This window comes from Ursus arctos, chromosome X, assembly GCF_023065955.2.
Source record: "Ursus arctos isolate Adak ecotype North America chromosome X, UrsArc2.0, whole genome shotgun sequence".
NCBI classification, from domain to species: Eukaryota; Metazoa; Chordata; class Mammalia; order Carnivora; family Ursidae; genus Ursus; species Ursus arctos.
The window spans coordinates 78,291,740-78,307,426 of record NC_079873.1 but is presented as its reverse complement, the minus strand read 5'-3'; the positions used below and the strand labels follow the sequence as shown (position 1 = coordinate 78,307,426).

General features: G+C 38.7%; 1 protein-coding gene across 37 annotated transcripts in view; it reads right to left on the bottom strand.

Moving 5' to 3' along the window:
- Positions 1-5,517: 5,517 nt before the first annotated feature.
- The window catches only part of LOC113244307 (armadillo repeat-containing X-linked protein 1), a 45,697-nt gene continuing 35,527 nt past the window's right edge, over positions 5,518-15,687 (bottom strand). For 30 of the 37 annotated variants that reach the window (XM_057313141.1, XM_057313145.1, XM_057313123.1 and 27 more), the window contains one exon: positions 9,280-15,593. In XM_057313141.1, coding sequence (XP_057169124.1) covers positions 14,074-15,450 — 1,377 coding nt within the window. In that variant the 5' untranslated portion in view covers positions 15,451-15,593 and the 3' untranslated portion in view covers positions 9,280-14,073. Of the gene's footprint in view, positions 15,594-15,687 lie in introns of all 37 variants that reach the window. The other 7 variants (XR_008959711.1, XR_008959705.1, XR_007188363.2 and 4 more) reach the window with 3 other exon arrangements.

Sequence of the window (15,687 nt, the reverse complement as noted above, 5' to 3'; positions counted from 1 at the left end):
AAACAACTGGCCAGCTCCAGCCCCATTCTAGATGTCCTGTTTCATGTAAAGGCGGAGAAAAAGTACCATTAGTCAACCTGATCTAAATTAACATTTATAGAATATTTCATCCAACACCAGCTGCAGGATGCACATAGTTCTTAGGCTCACATGAAATATTCACCAAGAGAGATCACATTTTAGGTCATAAAACACATCTTAACAAATTTAAAAGAGTAGAAAACATAAAGTATCCTCTCAGATCACATGGAATTAAACTAAGAATCAATAACAGAAAATAGCTGCAAAATCTCAAAATATTTGGAGATAAAACAACACACTAATAAATAAAACCTGGGTCAAAGACGAAGTCTCAAGAGAAATTTTAAAATGTTTTTTAAAGATTTTATTTATCTATTTGACAGAGAGAAAGCAGCAGAGGGAGAGAGAAAAGCAGACTTCCCTGCTGAGTAGGGAGCCCAACATGGGACTCGACCCCAGGACCCTGGGATCATGACCTGAGCCAAAGACAGATGCTTAACTGACTGAGCCACCCAGGCACCCAATTTTAAAATATTTTTAAATAAAAGTGAAAATGCAACTTATCAAAAATTGTGGTACACAATGAAAACAGTGCTTAGAAGAAATTTATGGAATTTAATGCACGCATATATTTAGAAAACTAGAAAGATATAAAATCTACAATCTTAACTACCACCCTCAAAAACTAGGAAAAGAAGAACAATAAGAGCCTAAAGCAAGCAGAAGAGAAAAAATAATCAAAATTTAAGTAGAAATTAATAAAATTGGAAATAGAAAACAATATAGTAAATTAATGAAACCAAAAGCTGGTTCTTTTTTTTTTTTTAAAGACTTTATTTATTTATTTGACAGAGATAGAGACAGCCAGCGAGAGAGGGAACACAAGCAGGGGGAGTGGAAGAGGAAGAAGCAGGCTCCTAGCGGAGGAGCCTGATGTGGGGCTCGATCCCAGAACGCAGGGATCACGCCCTGAGCCGAAGGCAGGCGCTTAACCGCTGTGCCACCCAGGCGCCCAAAAGCTGGTTCTTTGAAAGGATCAATGAAATTGAATAACCCCAAGCCAGTCTAAACAAGAAAAAAAGAGAGAAGATACAAATTATTAATATTGGAAATGAAAGACAGGTCATCACTATTGATCCTGTAGATATTAAATGGATAATAAAAGAATATTATGAAAATTCTATACCCACAAACTGGATAAAATAAATAAAATGGACCAATTCCTCGAAGGACACAAATTACCAAAAGGAAACATAGATAATCTAAATAGGCCTATTTATATATTAAAGTAACGGAATCAACAATTAATACCCTTCCAAAAAAGAGAGGACTAGGTACCAATGGTTTCATTGGTGAATTACACCAAACATTTAAACAAGACATTGTACCAATTCCTTATAATCTCTTCCAGAAAATAGATGCAGAGGGAACACTTTTTTTTAAAACAAAATGATTTTATTTATTTATTTATTATTTATTTATTTCAGAGAGAGCAAGAGAGAGAGAGAGCATGCATCAGTGGGGGGAGGGGCAGAGGGAGATGGGGAGAGAGAATCTCAAGCAGATTCTGAACTGAGCTCGGAGCCCAATGCAGGGCTCAATCTCATAACCCTGAGATCATGACCTGAGACCAAATCAAGAGTCAACCAACTGAGCCACCCAGGTGCCTTCAGAGGGAACACTTCTTAATCATTCTGTGAAGGCAGCATTACCCTAATGTAAAAACTAAAGGCATTACAAGAAAGAAAAACTATAAATCAATATTTTCCATAAACATTGATGCAAAAATCTTCAACAAAATATTAGCAAATCAAATGCAGCAACATACAAAAAGAATAAACAAGTGGTTACTTATTACAGGTATGAAGGCTGATTCAACTTCAGAAAATCAATTAAGGTAATCTGTCACATACACAAGCTAAAGAACAATCATACGATCATATCAATAGATGTAGAAAGAGCATTTGACAAAATCCAACACCCATTAATGATTTTAAAAACTTTCAGAAAACTAGGAATAAAAAAGAATTTCCTCAACTTTATAAAGAACATCTACAGGAAAACTACACCTAACATTATACTTAATGGTGAGAAACTACATGCTTCTGTCCTAAGATTGGGAGCAAAACAAGGATACCCCCTCCCACCACTCCTATTCAACATTATACTTGAAGTATAATAAAACAAGAAAAAGAAATAAAATGCACACAGATTGGAGAGAAACAAATGCCCTGTCTTTGTTTTGCAGATAATATGAGTATCTATATAAAAAATTCCTGGGAATAAACCCAAAAACTGAAACTAACAGGCAATTATAGCAAGGTTGAAGGATACAAAGTTTATATACGTAATTCAACTGTTTTCCTATATACTGGCAATGAACAATTAGAAAGCTAAATTAAAAATGCAACACTATTTACGTTAACACCAAAATAAGAAATGTTTAGGCATAAATCTAATGAAATTTTACAGGATCTAGATGAGGAAAACTGCAAAACTCTGTTGAAGGAAATCAAACAAGATGTAAGCAGCTGAAGAGATATTCCATGATCATAGACGGGAAAACTCAGAATTATTAAGATGTTGATTCTTCCCTATTTGATCTATACATTCAATTTAATCCCAATCAAAATCCTAGCAAGTTATTTTGTGGTTATCAAGAAACTGATTCTAAAGTTTACATGGAATGCAAAAGAGCAGCCAACACAATACTGAAGAACAAAGTCAGAGATTGACACTACCTTACTTCAAGATTTACTATGAAGGTACAGTCATCAACACAGCATGGTATTGTGACAGAATATTCAAATAGATCACTGACAAAAAGAAAAAAAAGAATCTAAACACATATTATTACACTTTTCACAAAATTAACCTGAAATGGACTATATACACAAATGCAAAATGCAAAACTAAAACTTCTAGAAGATAACATTGGAGAAAATTCAGGTAACCTTGGGTTCAATGATGAATTTTTAGAGACAACACCAAAAGCATGAGTCACGAAAGAAAAAATGATAAATTGGGATTATTTACTAAAATAAAAACTTCTCTGCAAAAGAAAGAGAATGAAAAGACAGACCACAGACAGACTAGGAGGAAATATTTGCCAAACACATATCTTATAAGGAAACTGTATTCAAAATTTCTTTAAGTTGGTAGACTTAAACACAAACATTTCAGTAATTAAACTAAACGTAAATGGAGTAAATAAAGTGAGGAGTAAATAAATAAATATATATATATAAAGCAAATACTCCAATTGGAAAAATAAGAGTGTCACACTGGACAAAAACCAAAATCCAATTGTATTCTGCTTATAAGAGATGCAGCTTAAGTATAGGAACACATAAATAAACAAATGGAAACAAATACACTATACAAATTCTAACCAAAAGAAAGACAAGAGGAGTTACTTGGGATGGAGGAGATAATTTTATAGTGATAAAGAGGTCAATCAACCAAGGAGATACAACAGTTCTAAATTTTGATGTAACTATAACATAGATTCAAATACATGAAGCAAAATGGATAGACTTAAAGGTGAAATAGACCAATTCACAATCATAGAGGATTTAATATATTTAGCTCAGTAATTGATGGAGCAAGCAGATAAATTTATCCAAATATTTAAAGAAGAAATCATGTTAATTTTATAGAAACTCTTCCAAAGAAAAGAAAAAGAAACAATCAGAATTCTCCACAGAACAAAATCAATAGGAGGTAGATATAGATATATAGATATGGATATGGATACATATATAGATGAAATAAAGATATACAGAGAAAAAGAGAGAAAGATTTTGTTCTAAGGAATTGGCTCACACAATTGTGGAAGGTGCCAAATCTAAAATCTATAGTGTGGACCAGAAGGCTAGAAAGAGACTCAGGAAAGAGTTGATGTCCCAGCTTGAGTCTGAAGACAATCTGGAAACAGAATTCCCTCTTCCTCAAAAGACCTCAGTCATTTTCTCTCAAGGCCTGCAACTCATTGGACTAGGCCCACTCACATGATAGAGAATGATCTGCTTTATTCAAAGTCTACTGATTTAAACAATAATCTTAGCTAAAAAATAATTTCACAGCAACATCCAGACTAGTGTTTGGCCAAATATTTGGGTACTGTGGCCTAGCCAAGTTGACACATAAAATTACTTATAACACTACCCACCTTGTCTTATGATCCAAACACAAATATATGATACCAAACATGAAAAGAATATTATAAAAAATATGGGTGCCTGAGTGGCTCAGTCGGTTAAGCATCTATTTCTGGCTCGGGTCATGATCTCAGGGTCCTGGGATTGAGCCCCGCATTGAGCTCCCTGTCTGGCAGGGTGTCTGCTTCTCCCTCTCCCTTTGCCCTTTCCCCCACCCCCTCCACTCGTGTGCACACACACTCTCTCTCTCAAATAAATAAAATCTTTTTTAAAAAAAGAATATTACAAAAAATAAAACCACAGGTGAATCCCTCTTATGAGCATAGATGCAAACAATTCAAACCAAGTAAGAGCAAACCAAATTGAATGATATACAAAACAGATAATACATAATAATCAAGTTGAGTTTCTTCTCAAAATGCAAGCTTAAATTCACATTTAAAAATCAATCAATGTAGGGGCTCCCTGATGGTTCAGTCAGTTAAGCATCCAACTCTTGATTTTGGCTCAGGTCATGATCTTGGGGTTATGAGATGAAGCCCCACATGGGGCTCCGCTCTTGGCATGGAGCCTGCTTAAGATTCTCTCTTTCCGGGGTGCCTGGGTGGCACAGTGGTTGGGCATCTGCCTTTGGCTCAGGGTGTGATCCCGGCGTTATGAGATCGAGCCCCACATCGGGCTCCTTCGCTATGAGCCTGCTTCTTCCTCTCCCACTCCCCCTGCTTGTGTTCCCTCTCTCACTGGCTGTCTCTATCTCTGTCGAATAAATAAATAAAATCTTTAAAAAAAAAAAAGATGCTCTCTTTCCCTCTGCCCCTCCATTTCCCCCACCAGCACAATCTCTCTCTTAAAAAAATAAAATAAAAATCCGTTTAAAAAAAAAATCACTCTATGTAATTTGACACATTATTGTAATTAGAGGGAAAAACTTACCTAAACATTTCCATGGATGCAGAAGAGGCATTTGATAAAATTCAACCCCCATTCATTATTTGAAACTCTCAGAAAACCAGGAATAAAAGAGAATTCTATAATTTGATAAATATTATCCACAAAAACAAACATCATAGTTAATACTGAAATACTGAGAGCTTTCCACCTGAGATTAGTTAACAAGAAAAAGATGGCCACTATTACCACTTTCATTCATCATCATACTGGGGATGTTAGACAGTACAATAAGGGAAGAAAAAAATAAATAAAAGGAATAATAATTGAAAAAAAAGATAATCATAATTCACATACAAAATGATTGCATATGTAGAAAATCCAAAAGAATCTATAAACTACAAAAATTAATAAATGATTTCAACAAGTCCACTCAACACAATGTCAATGTACTTTAAAAAAATTTTTTTATTTAAATTCAATTAGCCAACGTATAGTACATCATTAGTTTTTGATATAATGTTCAATGATTCATTAATTGCGTATAACAATCAGTGCTCATCACATCACGTGCCCTCATTGCCCATCACTTAGTTACCCCATCCCCCCACCCACCTCCCTTTCCACTACCCTCAGTTTGTTTCCCAAAGTCAAAAGTCTCATATGATTTGTCTCCCTCTCTTCTTTCTTCCCCTTCAGTTTTCCCTCCCTTCCCCTATGATCCTCTGCACTATTCCTTATGTTCCACGTATGAGTGAAACTATATGATAATTGTCTTTCTCTGCTTGACTTATTTCACTTAGCATAACACCCTCCAGTTCCATCCATGTCAGTGTAAATGGTAGATATTCATCTTTTCTGATGGCTGAGTAATATTCCATTGTATATATGGACCACATCTTCTTTATCCATTCATCTGTTGAAGGGCATCTCGGCTCCTTCCACAATTTGGCTAATGTGGACATCGCTGCTATGAACATTGGTGTGCATGTGCTCCTTCAGATCACTACATCTGTATCTTCTGGGTAAATAACCAGTAGCAAATATACTTTTTAAAATCAGCTCTCCTCCTATATATCAACAGGGAACAGTTAGAAAATGAATATTTTAAAATGAAGCCATATAAAATAGCATGAAAGACCATCATATCTTAGGAGTCATTCTAATAAACTGTGTGCAAATCTGAACTAATATGAGTGTAAATTGGCAAGCTTATTTCAAAAGTCAATATGGAAAGGCAAAGCACCAAGAATAACCAAGACAATTCTGAAAAAGAACAATAAAGAGGATTCATACTACAAAATATTAAGATGTATTATAAATCTATAGTAATTATGACAGGATTCCAGGACATTGGTGCAAGAATAAACAAATAGACCAATAGACAGAATAGCAAGTACAGAGACAGACCCATACATACATGGCAACAATTTATCACAAATGTGACACTGTAGTATAGTGAAGAAAGAGTGATCTTCTCAAGAAATGGGGAAAAAATGGAATCTTGACCCTTACTTCACACTATATACAAAAATAAATTCCAGGCGAACTGTTGATCTAAATGAGGCAATGCAAAACAACAAAACTTCTAGAAGATAATCTTCATGACCTTACAGTATGGGAGAATTTCTTTAAAAAGAAGAAAATAAAATGAAGGAAAATATTGATAATTTTTTCTTCATGAAGATACTATTTTGTAAATGAAAAATAAGCCACACAATTTTAATATCAAAATTTGATGATATATGAATGGACCTAGAAGGTAATTATGCTAAGTGAAGAAAAGTATTATGAAGTTATTATGCTAAGATAGAAAAAGACAAATACCATATGATTTCACTTATATGTGAAATCTGAAACAAAACAAATGAACCAGCAAAAAAGCAGAAACCATAAACACAGAGAACAAACTGGTGTTTGCCAGAGGGAGAGGTGGGGGATGGGCAAAATTGGTGAAGAGGAGTGGGAGGTACTAGCTTCCAGTTATGAAATGAAGAAGTCATGGGGATGAAATGTACAACATCGGAATAATGGTCAATGGTATCGTAATAGCATTGTATGGTGACAAATGGTAGCTACACTTGTGATGAGCATAACATAACATATAGAGATATTGAATCACTATGTTGTACCCCTGAAACTAATGTAACATTGTGTGTCAATCATATTTCAACTTAAGAAAACTTGGTGATATAAAAACTATGGCTTAATCCCACCAATGATGCATATGCAAAAATTCTATATATAAAAATAATAAATACAATCCAGAAGTATGGCAAAGAAATACTGGAGAACGCCTGGGTGGCTCAGTCGGTTAAGCATCTGCCTTCAATTCAGGTCCTGATGGGATCCAGTGCCAGTCCCGCATTGCATCGGGCTCCTTGCTCAGCAGGGAGCATGCTTCTCTCTGCCTACCACTCTCTCTGCTTGTTCTCTCTCTGTCTCTCTCTCTCTCTCTCTCTCCTATCTGACAAATAAATAAATAAAATCTTAAAAAAAAAAGAAATACTACACCATGACAAATCAATCGCTACAGTAAGAACTTAAAGAATTGTCTCAGTCCCAATGTCCTTCTTATACTTACTTCATTTTATCCTAATATTATTTTCTCTATTTGTACTGAAAACTTGTTTAAAGTTATATCTGCATTTTACCCACCTTGTCAAATGGGATGCCACTCCCCCCTTGCAGGTGTTGGCAAAGATATCTTGATCGGTACTGCTCATGTGTTTAAGATCTAATAGCATGTTTTGTCCTTGGTTGCAAGGCAAGATGACAATATGTAATAACTTCAACAACAGAATTAGGCAGCAGTTTGAAAATGTTTAAATGCACCGATTAAGTCATTCAGTGTCATATATTCTGAGACAGAAGACATTATGAGTACTTCACCTGCTGACTCAGAATTTTTGGTCCAGACCACTTTTTCAAATTGTAGAATTTGCATAGCCCAAAGTCTATTGTATCCTACCCCCATGGTGCTTTAGCATCCTTCATAATGGACTCATAACACAATTGTTAGTATCACATTTCCCAATTCAATGTATGTACCATCAAAGTACCACTTGGTCCATCTGCCTCCCCTCGCCATTCCTGGGCCCTGCCAACTGCCTTGCTTGAAATCCAGGGGAAATACAGCAATGACCCACAGCTGTTTCTGCCACTGCCATTGCCACTGTTGTTCAAGTCACAGTGTGAGGAATGACCTAACATAGCGTCACCTAACAAGAAGAGACTATTGCTGCGGCAAACTAGCCAAACTACACACAGGAAACACAGTGGAGCTAATGCTCCAAGGGCTCAACTTTGACAAACGGAGACTAGCTATCCTCCCTTGATAATGGCTTTTCTAAGAATGATTATGACTATTTTCAATGTTATCTTTGTACATTCGTTTTACATCACATCCCAGGCTGAAGGTTTTCTCTGGTTTCTGTATTTGAACTGTGGCTCTTCCTTGCCTTTAAACAAGAACTATCTTGCTGCCATCTTGGGGTGCAGAAAACTAGGATAATGGCCCCTGGTCTGCCCTGTCCTGAGGTGTGGTATTAAGCGGGATAACAGATATTTCTATTTCAGAATGCTGTACTTCCACACCTGCCCCTGCCCCTTGGGTCCCCCTGAGGCCTTGTGTTAAGGGTTTGGACAATGTGTGTGTTTGGGGATAGGCCTGGGGGAGAAGGGAGGGGGGAGAGCAGGAAGCCCTGTCGGAGGGGTAACTTTATCCTTACAGCTTCATGCACATGTAATTCAGTCCACCATTGAGACTGGGCTTAGTGCAACTCTCTGGCCCTGCTGACCATCGGAAGGGTAGGCGTAATAATACAAGATCTTTGTTTGGGCGTAGAGTCCCCTGTTTATTGAGTGTTTCTAAGTTTGCAGAGGAAAGAACGTTATCATCAAGTGGGGTAGAATTTCTTTTTGAAAATAAAAAAGAGTGGTAATTTCTGTTACTATGAGAAAAATAATTACCAAGTAGACCAGATTCTTAGTGTTTGCTACTCAGAACATTCTCTCCCTAACATCAATCTGTATCAGAAGCCAAATTATTATCAGACAATTATTTAGTGCACAGGGAGTCAGGCAAGCTGACTCAGCTAGATGTTGATGCTGTCAAAGCAGGTGGATATCTAATTCATTTAGTGTTGCTCATGTTTTTCCCCGTATACAGATGATCAACTATAGGTAATCTAATCTTTCATATTTTCCCTTTATGGCTTCTAGATATTTGATCATGCTGAGGAAGGTCTTTCCCACCTCTCTCTTGGTTCTAAAAACAGACTCTCTGTTCCCTTTATGCTTTTTATAAACACATTTTAATGTTTTCCTTTTAAATTTTTCTGTTATATACAGTTGTGTGTATTGCGAAGTAGGTGTCTACTCTTAAAGCTTACCTCTTTCTGACAGCATATGTTGTGGAAGGACTTTTCATATTCTGCTAGTTTTTGGTTACCTCCAAAATGTTAATTTTCTCCATAATTAGAAACATTATTTTTATGTTTGCTACTTTTGAGGCATGTGCACTGAGCTACTGTTGATAAAGTCTTATACTACGGAACTCATTTTCTTAAAAATAGAAGGAACAGTTTGGGTGGTTTCTTAGCTCAAGGTTAGAAAACAGGGCCTGGGGCAACAGTTTACCTTGATACGTATAAGGAAACAAGTGTGAGGGGAAAAGGGAAGCAAGGCAAGGAAAGAGGGAAAGCAGATGGGAGGGGGTGGTGGTAAGTTATCCATCTGGACAGAACTTTTCAACAAAAACACAGCTGATTACTTCTTCAGTAAGAACACATAAAATTACTGTTTCTAAACACAGTCTATGTAAGTGGAAAAGATGGAAAAGAATTTATCTGTCAGCTCTCCTGTGTATTCTCCATTGCTCAAAGCCCACCCCACAGGGTGAGCTTGGCAGAGAAATTAACCAAAAAAGAGGTATAAACACAAAATTTGCTGAACCACATCAATTTGCTAAACCTACACTTGCGATGTTTATTGAGACAAGGCAAGTGAAACACGAATTTCAAAAAAGAAAGCTGATTTTCCGAGCCTTGAAATATTATGCTTTGGGTGACAATTTATAAAAGAACTAAACTCCATTTTTGTAAAATTACCTCTGAACACATTTGACTGGGGTAGACCCACTTAAAGTCCTAAAACCTTCAGATGAGAACAAAACCAAAATATCCTCCCAGTTTCTAATTTCCTCGGTTTCCCGGGAGCTGCCATCATCTCTAAAGAGAGCACACTGCCTCCTCCCCACCCCTATGGTCTGCCACAATCATGGCCACAATCCTAGAGCTGTACCCTTCCCAAAATGATCGAGAGTGGCAACCTCCAATGTGAAAACATCAGGACATCAGCAAGTGGCTTGGCCAGCCATGGGGCCTGCCTGCACCAGGCTGTCACACATCTGTCTCACACGGTACTTCCCAAAGTCCAGGCGATTTGGTTCCAAGTAATACCAGGCACGGGACATCCCAAGTACATGCGGTGCACCCAGGGCTGTGCCACGCTCAGACTAGTTCCCTCTTGGTCTCTGTTCAACAAGACTTCCAGAAAACGTCTGGCAGCCAGTCACGCCCTGGGTCGCCACATTACCATAGCAATGACAATTATTATTCTGTATTAAATGCCCACTGGTGCGTGACCTGGTGTCATGGGGATTAAATGGTCACAGAAGCACAAAGAGACCACAGCCAGTGATCCCCCAGAAGGAGGAAATAAAGATAGAAGTGGGAGGCAGGGAGAGGGCAAAAGCGTGGGGAGGAAGGAGAGGAGGAGAAATCTGCCAAGAGCAGATGGATGCTGGTCAGGCCTGGGCCCCTGCCACATGGTGGCTTTTTACTACTTAACCTCATTTTTACCCACATTCAAAATGAGGTTAAGTAAAAAAAAGTCACTCAGCACCCCAAATTCAACATGGCTTGATGTGAATATTTTCTAAGGATTTTTAAAAATTCATTTGAGAGAGGGAGAGTGGGTGTGTAGGAGCAGGGGGAGGGGCAGAGGGAGAGGGAGAAGCAGACTCCCCGCTGAGCAGGGAGCCCTACTGGGGCTGGATTCTAGGACCCTGGGATCATGACCTGAGCCGAAGGCAGATGCTTAAGGGACCGAGCCACCCAGGCGCCCTGTGAATATTTTTTTAGATGTCCAAGCTACACATCTGAGTTAGAAAACAAGTCTTATTGTCCCTATTTTCTCAAGTATCTCCAATGAATGTTTTTTAGAAGAAAATCAGAAAACTTTTAAATCAGCCTCCGAAAATCTAGTCACAGTATCATCTGATTTTACGTGTAGAATATATAGAAATACGGATAGGAAAAGTGTCTGAAAGGGTACACACTCAGTTTCAGTTCTGTGCTTCTCTCCCCAGCTGCCACAGTTCCTTACACTCTTACACTCCGTACCTCCTCTCCGGGAATCACATCCACTCCCATGTCCTCAATTACCATTCATCCTCTGGTGGCTCCCAAAGCTTTTTTTTTTTTTTCCCCTCTGAGTACCAGCTGAATACATTCAAATGACAATAGGCTGTCCCCATCTGGATATCACATAGATTCCTCAAATTCAATTTATTTTAAGTGCATTAGCCTTTCCCTCCCCAATCTTTTTCTTCGACCTAATAATAGAGCAAGAAAAACGTTAGCTGCCTTTTCCCGCACCCACCTGTAAAACTAGTGTCAAATGAGTCTCCACTTGTATGTGATTCGACAGGGTCACCATATGCAACAACTTGAAGCCAACCGGTTCCTGACCCTCTTATCTAATATAGACAACATTAAGGTAAGTATATGGAAGCCTGGGGCTGGAAGCAGATGGTAACTGAACAGAGGATTTTACCCTTTCCTGATCTCGCTAGGAATATGTTGTGGAGGGTGGTGAGATCCTGTCTGAGGAAACAAAGTTATGGACTCGACATAAAGAATATCATCTTCATCTGTGTCTTCATCAAGCAGAGTTTTGTGTCGAGTATCTAATAGAGGCATTATACAGACATTTGGTTCCATACAAAGCGATTTTAAAGCAATCAATTTGCTCAAGTTTGGAAGGCTAGTGGCTCTACCTCTTACTAAGAGTGATCTTGGGAAACTTACCTAACTTCTCCAAGTCTCATTGCTTCTGCAATAAAAATATAATACTTACTTGACAGGATCATTGAGGAGACTCAGTGGAGGGGGTAGGAGTCATATAAAATGCCAGTAAGTGTCTGACAAGTATTAGGCACCACCCACTTTTTTCTTCTATAATATACGTCTTGTCCATAAATGTGTTGCTTATCAAATTTGAGTAACACTGTTCTTTAAAAACGAGAAAACTCAAGGGCTTCTAGTTTTGTCTGAAATTATCACTATAATCAAGAGAAAAGCATACAAATTTATTTAACGTAAGTTTTATGTGACATAGGAGCCCTCCTAGGGGAATGAAGATCGAAACGAGTGGCAAAATCTAAGCGCTTACACAGTAGGTTGAAGGCAGGCAGGCAATTGTGTAAAAGTAACTAAATATGGGGAGACTAAAGGACGACAAAATTTATTTTAACAAGATCTGTTTGTACAGAATTCTCTCAGCCTCAACTCCCCATCTCTGGTGAGAAGAACGTGTCTTTCCTCCTGGTATAGGGAAGACAATGTTCACATGGGATTTGTATCTCCTGCCTTTAGGAAGAAAAGGGCAGGTCGGAGTGCCTTTCTGGTACCTGCTACTTGCCAAATGCTTTTAGCTCCTTATGCCAGAGGGGCATATTTTGGAGCGGCATAGTCTACCGACCTTTACTGTCATATAAAGTTTAAAACAAAAAAAAACCTCACAAGTTAAAAATAACTCAAGCCATAAAACTTAAAAATTAAATCAACATGAATCTAATGAGATTGATTAAATGTTGCTTTGTTGGTTCTAAATCACAATCTGCGATATGAGTAGAGTAGTGATACAACAGCAGGTCCCCTTGACTTAACATTCCTTCAGCAGGGGGAGCTTGATGACTCCCCCTCAGCCCTCTGCCAGTTTCCTTAGCTCAAACTACTGCAAAACCTCTATCGGTCCAAAACGACGTACTTATTATGGAGCAAATACACCTTTTAAGTATTAAATGCATTTTTACATTTTTCTCATTGACTAGAAACAGAATTTCACTGATCTAAGATGCCTTTGATTTTTAGATGCATCCTTACTTTACATACTGCTACGAAAGGAAAACTATACTTCTAATCCAAGTATGGGACAATGCTAAGGTGCCATCAACTGTAAGATGCGTCGTAACTTCAGAGATACCGAAGTATGGGGGAAAGAAGTCTATCTAATACCAGTAAACACAGTAGTGCTACTTTGTGCCATGACAGTATTTAACATAACACAGAATCTGTCTCCCAAGTCACCATCTGACCTCCAAACATCCCCATTTTTAGGCTATCCTTCAAGCCCAACTTACCTAAGTGTCCCCCTCCTCTGTACAACTTTGCCTGAGCACGACTGCCTGCAGAAGTTTCTACACAGATGGGAAGGGTTTGGCCATGATCAGAGCCTTGTTAGTATAGTTTTGTTCCCACACACCTTAACTTTCCAAATAGATCATAAACTCAAGGACGTGGTCAGGTTTTTTTGTTGTTGTTTTTTGCTGGTTAAAACATACGATTTTATTGATGAAACACAAGTCTAAGATTAACAAATGTAAACCAATACAAAAGTGTAGCTTATTTATGATTAGTCTGCTGTCAGTTTAGGTAGAGGAAAGAGTAAAAAATATCTCAATCTAGGTAGCAAGATGGAATCAATAAATGCTTTCTTTATACAAGCTCTAGTATTCATTAAATCATTAAAATGGTCCAGACTAAAACCAGCCACCACAAGTAACATCACTGTTGATGACCCTTGATTCATTATTCCAAAGTAGGAGCTGAAAGGATCTTTGCCATGTAAGCACAGTGGAAAACAAAGAATTTACAAAATGCATTGTTCCCAGTGCACACTAAAAATTATCTCGATATTGTTTCAGACATACTCCCAGTTAGAGTTTGGTCAATACTTTTAGGACTTTTACTTTCACCACCAGATCATTGTGATTTGCTAATGCCTTGATTTTCTTAACACACACTCCAGATTCTTTGAATAAGAAAAAAAGGGAACTTCTGCTGAATTCCTTCTTAGATGATGCAAGCCCTTCACTTTTTATGTTGTCATTTATATTCTCAAATAGAGTAAGGATATTGAGAAGAATCTCTCTGTCCCATTCTTTATTAAAGAGGGAAATCAATTCTGAGGGTACTTTACAACTGACCAGCTCTCTCGTCATGGCTGGATTTTCAGTAAAGTTTATAATCAGTTTCATAATCTGAATCTTGGTGAAGTAATTTCCCAGGAATAACAAAGCAAAAAAGTCTGGAAAAGAATAGGAAAGCAAATGTTGGTAATGATTAGTCACGGTCATGTTGGTTAACAGTCTTAGTCCAGCCATCTGCACAGCTGAGTCCAAGCGACAGATCATGGTATCATCACACACTTGACTGATATATGTCTTAATCTTTCCCTGATTTTCAGCATTCACACTCAAGTTATTAAGGGCATTGTAAGCTTTTTCCCTAATAATAGGATCTTTCGTTTTTATCAGTTTTGCAATAATTGGAAGACCGCCCAACTCACGAATGGCATTTTGGTTAAAAGAATATGCTGCATTGTTACCCAGAGTGACCAAGGCTATTTCTTGAATAAAAGGATCATTTGATCTTTCCAGGATGTTAAGAACCTTTTGAAGGTCAGAAGCACCCAGAATATCATCAATTTTATAGGGAAAGTTGAACTTGCCCCTGCGAACAGGCCATGCTGTGGCTGGAGTCCTGGTGCTTTTACCTCTGGTTTTTCCCTTGGTTTTTCCACTGGCCCTACCTCCAGCCCTAGCCCCACTCCTGGTGGGGTGGCAGCCTCCACCCCTGACTCCTGGGCAGGGTAAACTGGGTGCAAGGGTCCTGTTCCCAGAGATAGTGCCCAACCTGGCTCCTCTGCCCGCCTTTGCACTTGCCTGTTCCTTCAGAGTGCTGAAAAGGGCTTTGGCTTTGGCCTCTAGGCCACCTCCACTCTGGGCCCCCACATGGGCCTCTGCCTTTACATCTGAACCACTTTGGAGTTCCAGGCCCACCTCAGCTTTGACCTTTGATTCACCCTGAAGTCTAGCTCCAGCCCCCACCCCAGCATTAGTATTAGTCCCCTTCCCAGTCTCCGCCCCAGCCTCGACAATATCACTAGCTTCTTCCTCATCGTCTTCCTCATCGTCGTCCCAGATTTTCTCACTCTCATCTCTTCCCCAGGTCAGTCTGTACATGCAGTAGCAGGCGCCAGCCCCGATCACCACACCAGCGGCCACGCAGCCAGCTTCCCGAGTACGGCCCATGCTGGCCGGGCTGGATGTCTGAACCAAATTCTTAATCAGGGTAGAGTGGGATTGCTCTGGCCCAGAGGAGTGCTCCTGTGTTGGGGGCGGAGTCTTCAGCTACAGCCCACAGGCCCGGTTGCAGCTTGCAGATACACCAGAACCTAGGAATGAATTAAAGATTTAAGGCATCAGTCTCCCCATTTTGTGCCTTTGCATGCAGACAGAATGAACTGCGGACGAACAAATGGATGAGGA